Source organism: Trypanosoma grayi, assembly GCF_000691245.1.
Source record: "Trypanosoma grayi strain ANR4 Tgr_734_V1, whole genome shotgun sequence".
Taxonomy (NCBI): domain Eukaryota; phylum Euglenozoa; class Kinetoplastea; order Trypanosomatida; family Trypanosomatidae; genus Trypanosoma; species Trypanosoma grayi.
In genome coordinates this window covers 1-8,597 of record NW_008826353.1, presented here as the reverse complement: position 1 = coordinate 8,597, position 8,597 = coordinate 1, and the positions used below count along the sequence as shown (strand labels likewise).

The following is an 8,597-nucleotide window of genomic DNA, read 5'->3' as shown; positions in this document are numbered from 1 at the left end:
GCGGACGCGGCGGGGTGCGCCACGGACGCGCGGTGAAGCACAGGCCGTCGAATGTGTCACCCCCCGCCACCATCACCTCGTCTGCCATCACTGCCTTGCCACAGAAGAGAGACGGTGCTGCCAAGGGTGTGGCAGTGGGCAGAAAGCCTTCTGGGCAACGTATATCCTTCACAGTCCTCTGCTGTGCGGCGGCATTTGGGTCGCCCCAGCTGCAGCCTTTTCCGCCCACCCCTCCTGTGGGCTCTACATCTATTTTATTTTCTGGAACCTCACCCCAGCTAGCTGTCACGCCACCAACACCATATTCAGTTTTGCCACCTTTCCGCTTGCGTGAGACAGCATTGCTTAAATGCGCCGCGGGCGATGGAGATGTGTGGCCAACCGCTTCCAATGCACCATCCAAAGTACATGCCCTCGGAGTGTCGTTCCGCGCCGCAGCATCTACTGCAGTGACCTTTCTCGGCGCCGTACTCGGCGAGCCGACGCCATCGTCACCGTGTCGACGTCGCGGTGCACTGCCGTCACGGTGATTCACTGTTGCACGTCGCGCGGAACCCGTTGCAGTCTGTAGCCGGCTCAACTCGCTATATTTCTCATTCACAGCCCTCCGACGGCTCAGAACTTCCTGGCGATGCTTCCCTTCCACAAGTTGTTGCTTCTGAGTCATGCGCAGCAGCTTCCGTTCGTACTTTGCGAGAGCCATTTCATACGCGGTTGGCCCAGTAGTAGCAGCCGCTGCGGATGATGATAACGACAGCGGCGCCACCTCGTGCAGGTTATCCCTTGTTTCTATCACAGCAACTGAGTGCGCATCCTTCTGGACACAAGCATCTCTCGCACTCGGCGAGCACGAGATAACATTTTTCTTGCAACAAGATGACTCCACTGTCTGTTGTAGATCGATCTGTCGCAGGCACGCCGATGCACGGGTGTCTTGGGAGTGCCGTCTGCGCCACTGCTCCTCCTCACCAGCCTGCCCCCGTGAGAAGCTGTGCGTTCCGTTGACCGTTGCTGCTGCCACTGCTCCTGCCCAGCCTCCCCCCTCCTTAAGGTACGTGCACCCACCGCTCGTCCGCACCGGTTCTGGTAGCAGAGGGGCCGAGTGTGTCTGCTGCGGACTCTGTGGGAGATGCGGCATTCCAAGGACTTGTACTCTTTCTCTCTCTCTCTCTCTATATATATATATATGTGGGTAAATATATGCGTCGGTGTATGTGCACGTGCTCCCAACGGCACAACAAAACAGGCCCTTAAAAAGGAAACCGCTCTTGCGCGGTGGGAGGGCCCACCAGCTGCCATCACACGCAGGAAAATCAGGAAGAAGCAAATAAATGCATGTGCAACTAAGTTCCCATCCAAAAGCAAGCAATAATATATATATATATATATATATATATAAACGACACACAATGACGACCAAAGACGAAATGCCAAGACGCCACTCGAACAAGCACCAGCAACAAGTGCCGCACGCCATGAGAGCTGTACCGTCATGCAAGCGAAAACAAAAAATCCACAACTATAATGTCACGTTGCAATAACACAACAAGCACTCACAATCCCAGCACAGCAACACCCAAACGTGGTACCTGCTCCTTCATGTCTCCAACGCCGCGGGATGCCCGTTCGTAAATCCGACGGCCAAGTTGGAAAGACACTGCATGCCACGGATTGCCACTTTGCCGTCCTCACCAACGTACAGCACGAGCCGTTCCAGCACCTCCACCAGCCCAAGCTCCACAAACACCTGAGCTGTTTTGGGGTGGTTTGCAGTAACGTTGCACAACACCGTGATCCAAGCCTCAATCAACTTCACCTCTGTGTAGTTTGGGAATATAAGACGACACAGCGCATCACAGCTCTCGTGCGTGAGCTTTAGCTCATCCAGGTGCGCCAGGTTTGCCATGGCCATGAGCACCAGCTGCAGGGCACCGGGCTCGGCGATGTACGTCTGTGCAATCGCCATTGCAAGGTCCCACAAAAGGGATGCACTGACCTGCGTTCTCACATCTCTCAGCGCAGCTATATTGCTGATAAAGGAGCTCATGTAAACCGCCACCCGTACATCAGTGAGTGCGAGGGGTCTAATGAGCGTGGTGAGCTTGTCAAGCTCCGGTCCCATGTACACAATATTGGCGGAGTCCGCGGACGAAGCAGACCTGTCGATCAGCCTCCGGAGGTGCACGCAGACAGCTTGTACGTCTGCCTCCGCGAAGGGCTTTTTCTTCACAAATTGACTAGCTGTTTCTCGTAGTGACGCCGGGAACTGCACTTTACTAGGTTCATGCTCCACATCCATAGTAGTAGCAGTAGTAGTGGTAGTAGTAGAAACCACAGCACCGTTGCTGTTTGGCGACGCGTTTCCGTTTCTGTTTCCGTTGACCGAAGTGACTGTCTCGTTCGTCGGAGTGGAGAGAGCCGGTGAGGCAGACGAAGCGAATAAGTCTTCCACGCTGGGCGGAGCTTCTGCCTGCCCCTGTAGTGTGCTGCTATTGCTGCTCTCCGGCCGTGTCATGCGCTGCAGGACGTCCAGAAGCGCGAGCAGCACCTGAGTACTGTCCATGGCGCGCCCAAAGCAAAAGATACACACCTAGAGAGAGAGACGGAACTAAACCTCAGCATTAGACAAACCAAAATAATAATAATAATGATAATAATAATAATAATAATAATAATCAGAAAGGAACACCAGACAAAGGGGGAAAAAAAGCGTAACTAAACCCACCAGGTATATTTAGGGTGACAGTTTGGCGACAATAAGTATGTGTACGTGCGTATGCCACGACGGGCAGCCGCAGATTCAGACGGGGCCGCATTAAACAGCTGCAGTTGTTTGCACTTGGAGATGCGACAACACGTATTCGCGAGTTCTGAGGACACGCAGAGAAGCGCAGTAAGACGCCTACACCTCCACGCGTGCACGCACACACAGAGAGAGCGAAAGAAAGAGTGAGCGATTAACGTTCTCCCATCCCCTCCAGCATTAACCCGGTTTCTTTCCTTCCGCTTGAAGCGTGAAACGGGCGGGGGCTTTGGTGCAGAAAGCGAGCGCACGAGAGAAAAACCAACTGCTGCAACAACTCCACCGCAAATAACACGACCACACGAAAGCTATTCACCACGTCTTCTTGTTACAGAGCCACCGGGGAAGTTGATATGTGTATCCGCGTTGGTGTATGTTTGCACGACTGCGTGCGTGCGTGTGTGTGTGAGTGTGTATGTGATGTTTATACGAATTTGCGCGGCTTAGCGTGCTGCCCGACGAAACGCCTCGTGATCGGTACAGACTGAAGGCGTCTCCTTTCGTCCACGCGCCCTGTACGATAATGACTCCGCCTCGCACCTACGGGCTAGGGATTCTTGCTGCTGCTGCAGCACCTCCCGCTCCGTACGACGCACATCGAAAAAGCCGCGCGCCGCCTTATCCGCCCACTTCCGATTCACGTAGTACTTTACACGTAACCCGTTATACGTCGCCATGCGCTCCACTACAAGCCCCTGCGCGGGGTCGGGCGTGAGGCTGAAGGAAGCCACGTTGCCACCACCATGGCGTGGCTGGGGGCGTTGATACTCGCTTATATCTGTCAGGGAAGACTGCAGGAGAATCGCCAGGAATAAGAAGATCAACAACGGCACCACCAGCAGCAGGTTCGCGTTGACCTCAGCCTCGTACACCCGCGCGCCGTGGCCGTGCATGCCCGCGGCACGACCGAAGAATTCCTCAAAGAAGTCGTTTGGCTGCCGGTACGCATGATGAGCGGCCCCAGCGCCACGGGATCCGTTCCTGCTTTCGTGCCGCTGCACACCCTCAGCGCCCTGCCTGTCGTAAATGCGGCGCTTAGCTTCATCCGCCAGCGTAGCGTTTGCGGTGCCCACTAGTTTGAACGCCTCGCTGGCATTGGGGTGTTTGTTCTTGTCGGGGTGGCACTTGAGGGCCATCTTCTTGTACGCCACCTTGATCTGCTCCGTGGTGGCGCCGCGCTCAAGGAACAGAACCCGGTAGTAGTTCGCCCGGTTGCGGAGAACATGCTGCACGATGGCGGCGTCGTCCATAGACTCCATCTTCTACACCCTGTGCTTGCTCCCTTCCCTTTTTTTTTGTTATGTGTGCTGTTCTTGCTCTGTTTCTCTTTTTCTTTCTCTTTTTGTGTGCTTCTTTTTATTTTTGCTCTCTTTCCCTCTTTCTCTCGCACGCTCTTCGCAAGAATGTGGAAATGTGCTGCTCTCACCCGCGCTGCGGGACGGGCGGAGGCGGGGACGAGGAGGGGCGTGGGCAGCGCGGCGGTGCGGGGGGCGTCGCTGCGCCTCCACTGCGGCGGTCGGACATAAGACCATCACACGCATTGACACACACACAGAGGCACACAATTATGTGTGGCACAAGAAGCAGCAACAAATAATATAAAAAGGGGTCCTTTCTTTCCCTCTCTGTCTCTCATTCTTTATCCCTCCCTCTCTCTCTCTCACTCACTCACTCACGCACTCCCCCTCACCGCACTCGCCCCGCTCTCTCACGGGTTTGGGAGACTGAGCGGGCCAACAACAACAATCTTCGGCATCCGCTCAAGCGCGGTGCGCAGGTCACGCCTGGGCCACGACTTGCAGTACTGAATCATCGCCTCCGCGCCCTTGAACTTGTAGCAGTGATGCTCGTAGTAAAATGCGATGCGTGTGAGCTCACTCTTTGACATGATGGTGTACCCTAGGTGCGACCAAAAAGGAATAGCCTGCACGTCTGCAGAGATCATCAGAAACTCAAAGCCCGCCTCATCACACCATTCCACAAGCGCGGCGTTGAGCAGCCGTCCAAAGCCACACTTCTTGTACCCGACACCCGTGGCGAACAGCGGCACCTCCACAAACTGATGTGTGTCGTACTGGTGCGCGGTAATGGTGACGGCGCAGAGCATCTCTTGCGTGGTGTGCGAGCGGAGGTACCACGTATAGCCGCCCTTAGCGCGCCGCCGGGTGCGGGTAGAGTGTGACTGCGGGAGCATCACGAGCCGCTGCAGCTCCGGTGGGTCGGGGTACTGGAACTGCGTGGAGTACAGATCGACAGCCTCACGGCGCTCCTCCTCCGTCTGCACAAGGCCGAATGAAACAGGAAACGGGCCATCACCACTCAGCTTCTGGTACTGGTCCTGAATGGCCGTGCGGAGCAGCAGTTGTGAGTGGGTGAGGACCCCGCCGCTCGGAGCCTTCGTGGACCGCGACGGTCGTGCCTGCTGTTGCTGCTGCGCCTCGTCATTGGCGGCGGATGAATTCCCGCGCGGGTTTGCCCCACTCGTCCCCTCCTCCCCACTCCCGCCGTTGCGGCCATTTGTCCTGCCTCGACTGGAAGCAGCAATGTGTGTGTCGTAGTGCGCCATCAGCCGCTGCATGAAGGTCGCATCGTTCGCAAAGAGAGAGGCGTAGGCGCGCGCGATCTCCCTCCGCTCCTCCTTGTTGGCCTCCCAGTATTTCTCTATTAGCAAGTCTTTCTGCGCTCCGGTGAGCTGCACCGTCCTGTAGTACTTCGCCAGCAACGCCGCGTTCTCCTCACTCAGCAGCATAGCCACTACCGGTGCTAGACAGAGAAACTATCTGAAACAAGGGTGCAGTGCCACCTAGGCTACAGGAAAGGCGAAAGGAAGAGTAAGGCAACCCCCCCCCCTAAAAAACAACAACAAAAAAACAAACAAACAAACAANAATATATATATATATATATATATATACACAAGAATTGCTGCCACTGTGTGTTAAGAAAGTGCGAAGAAACGCGCATTCGCCACAGGCGTAATTCCACAGCGACATAGAAAAACACACACACACACACAGGGCTCCGTGGTATGAAGAGGGTCTCCATAACTCCACACCGCGAGTGCGAGCAGCAGTAGTATCTCAACAGCGGTGGAGTTTGTCTTTACTTGTTTCCTCGTCATTTTACTCCCCCGCCTGTTGCTGTACCGTGCGTGGGTGAAGCAGTGCCGGCGCACCCCTAACAGAGCGGGCGAACAAGGGGAAAACAGACTCCAACACAAAGAAAGAGAGAGAGAGAGAAAGGGAGGGCGAGACATACTGCCGTCGCAGGCGGTGATCTCAAACAGAGAACTCTGAAAGAGGTGTTGCATAAGCTGCCATGCACATCGCCCGCACCCCGCCCACCCTCAAAGCTTTAGCTCGCGTATCTTGAGCATCAGCTGGTCTCGCAAAGGCTCGTTAACGTACGCCGTCATTCCCGCCAAGACAGATATCGCCGTTGTCACAAAGACGACATCAGGGTCAATAGTCTGCGACACCTCTCGTTGCACAAGCTTGTACAGGTTGATAAACATGTCAATCCGCTCTGCCTCCATTGGGTGCTGTGCAGCCCACTCATCAACAGACGTATCTTCAAGGCCCTGCCGTATTTTCCTGTCCAACAGCTGCCACACCACCGCACAGAACAGTGAGCCCTTCGCAAACCTTTCGTACATGGCACTGTACGCTTTGTACGGATGGCGGGACAGAAAAGAAGGAACAGTCTCTCGGTTATCCTTCAGAAAACGGAGGAATGACTCTGGAACAAGCACGTTGACTGTGGCTGGATCACAAAGGTGAAAGACAGTAAGCGTGTTTGTCATTGATTGAAACCACGCACTAACAGGCATGAGAAACTCCTTCGTCAGCGTATCGAAAAATTTCCGCACAATATCATCAGCGATGCTGTACTGTGAAAACGGTTGACTACTGGCAGTCTTCTCGCAAATACTGACACCATCTTTCCCGTCCCCACCTGATTCCTCTAGCGTTCCGCCACCATTCCACAGATGCGCATTCAGCGAGGCTAGCTGTGCCTCTGCATTCAGACGCGATGCCTGCTCCAACCGATGGAGGAGAATCGCCGTCTGCGCCTTGTGATCCACCAGAAATTGAAATGGGGACCTAAAAGAGTTCACTGCCTGCCGATGGTCGAAGAAGGCATCTATACCAGAACCACCAGACGCTGAATCCTGACGAGTCGGTGCTGGCTGCGTCGCAACAGTGAGGACAGGAAAAAAGTTCCTGTAGGTAAAGATGCGGGGGCTGTCCAAATCGCACCCGCTTCTATTCGGACATAACATTGCTCCAGGTGATCCAATTATTTGTCCATTCGCCAGAGCGGAAGCCGCAACCGCAGCCGCAGCTGCGCCAGCTGCAGCGATAGCGCTATTGCAACAACCTTCATTGCAATCATTCCCAGTCATTGCTGCGCTGCCGGTGCTGCGCGCCTGCCGATCAACAACTGTAAGGACGTTGCGCCACCCATCAAAAGAGCGGAAGAAGAATGGGTTTGTAACTGCCACAATAATACTATTTGTTGTCGGAAAAGGTATCGCATTGCCCATGCGTGAGAAGCGTCCAAAAGCCTCATCCTGCACAGTGAGGTATGAACGCAGAACACCATTAAATTCAATCGGCTGTACAAGTGAGGCCACCGCAAAGGCTGCTGCGGATGCCATGGAAGGCGTGTTGCTCCATATGAACAGGGACTCATGGCAGAGGAGCAGTTCCCATAGTTGTGTCAGGTGGCGAAGGTGCTCATTTAGCAGCGCATAAAGGGGAATGACGTCGTGCACACTAACCTCTTGGTGTTTGCTCCCCAAGAATGTGACGCGGTCATCGAGCTGCATCAAACGCCTAGCTACCGCAATTTGTTTTCGGTTAACAGGCTGCAAGCTTCGCCGCGGTGTCACAAATGTGATGGGCTGATAGAGCAATGTCAAGTTGTATTGAACGTGCGGGTGAGGTGACGGCCACCCCTCGATCTCCTCCATGGCGCGCTCCAGCACCTCCTTCTGTGAGTATTGGCTGGCGTTGAAGGAGGAGTCCACTTCGAAGAATGTTGTTGGCACAGGCGAGAGTGCGCTCAGCACAGGCACCTTTTCCAGATCTGGCGAAAGTGAGCAGCACTGGCACAACCGCGGCACCACCACACGCAGGATAAGTTCATGCACCGCCATGTAGGGCACACGCGAGAGCAGCACAACCGCCTGCTGCACGTACCCGCGTGGCACCAACGCGTCTTGCTTCTGGCGGTAGTACGTCGCCCCATAAATGTTCGTCACCGTTCCACCGGTAGATGGTGTGGAAACGGTCTCGGCGGAACTCCGCTCTGCCGCCGCCGTGCAATCCCTCATGTGAAAGAAGAATATGAGGTCATGGCCACTCTCAGGGTTGCAGTCAGGGAAGGCGACCTGCGAGAGGATGCGCTTTCCTTCATCACTCAGTGCGTCAGGGGGTGCAACGTGCTCAATGACGGGCCCAATGTCGAGATCAAATCGAATGGAGACGAAACAGATAACCCACGATGCCGATGACATCCAGCAGAAACAGCAGCAGCAGCCGTAGTGGTAGTCGTACTATTTCTCTTCTTAATAGTTACTTGCCTCTCTCTTTCTCTTTCCTTCCCCCTTTCCGCTTTTACTGAGAGAGACGACTTCCAGCTCGGCTCTACCAACGGCCGCCGTACCGGAGAGAAAAAGAAACTCAGTGGAAGGGCACTACGAAACGGATGACGCAAAGAAAGAAAGAAAGAGAAGTCATATAAGAAGTGACCAGCACGAAATAGATCTCTATATTAATATATATATATAT

At 54.6% G+C, this 8,597-nt stretch overlaps 5 protein-coding genes across 5 annotated transcripts; all 5 read right to left on the bottom strand.

Moving 5' to 3' along the window:
* Positions 1–1,138, bottom strand: DQ04_07341040 (hypothetical protein; the record flags this gene model as incomplete). Its single annotated transcript, XM_009315124.1, has 1 exon — positions 1–1,138. A coding segment is annotated over one exon (1,138 nt), but the record flags the coding sequence as incomplete, so codon positions are not given.
* Positions 1,139–1,597: 459 nt separating this feature from the next.
* Positions 1,598–2,563, bottom strand: DQ04_07341030 (hypothetical protein; the record flags this gene model as incomplete). The annotated part of the gene is made up of 1 exon (XM_009315123.1): positions 1,598–2,563. One exon carries the CDS (start codon positions 2,561–2,563, stop codon positions 1,598–1,600), a length of 966 nt encoding a protein of 321 aa, XP_009313398.1.
* A 683-nt stretch (positions 2,564–3,246) lies between these two features.
* On the bottom strand, positions 3,247–4,062 carry DQ04_07341020 (chaperone protein DnaJ; the record flags this gene model as incomplete). Its single annotated transcript, XM_009315122.1, has 1 exon — positions 3,247–4,062. One exon carries the CDS (start codon positions 4,060–4,062, stop codon positions 3,247–3,249), a length of 816 nt encoding a protein of 271 aa, XP_009313397.1.
* A 449-nt stretch (positions 4,063–4,511) lies between these two features.
* Positions 4,512–5,552, bottom strand: DQ04_07341010 (hypothetical protein; the record flags this gene model as incomplete). Its single annotated transcript, XM_009315121.1, has 1 exon — positions 4,512–5,552. The coding sequence occupies one exon, from the start codon at positions 5,550–5,552 to the stop codon at positions 4,512–4,514; it is 1,041 nt and encodes a 346-aa protein (XP_009313396.1).
* A 596-nt stretch (positions 5,553–6,148) lies between these two features.
* On the bottom strand, positions 6,149–8,323 carry DQ04_07341000 (hypothetical protein; the record flags this gene model as incomplete). The annotated part of the gene is made up of 1 exon (XM_009315120.1): positions 6,149–8,323. One exon carries the CDS (start codon positions 8,321–8,323, stop codon positions 6,149–6,151), a length of 2,175 nt encoding a protein of 724 aa, XP_009313395.1.
* Positions 8,324–8,597: the final 274 nt, after the last annotated feature.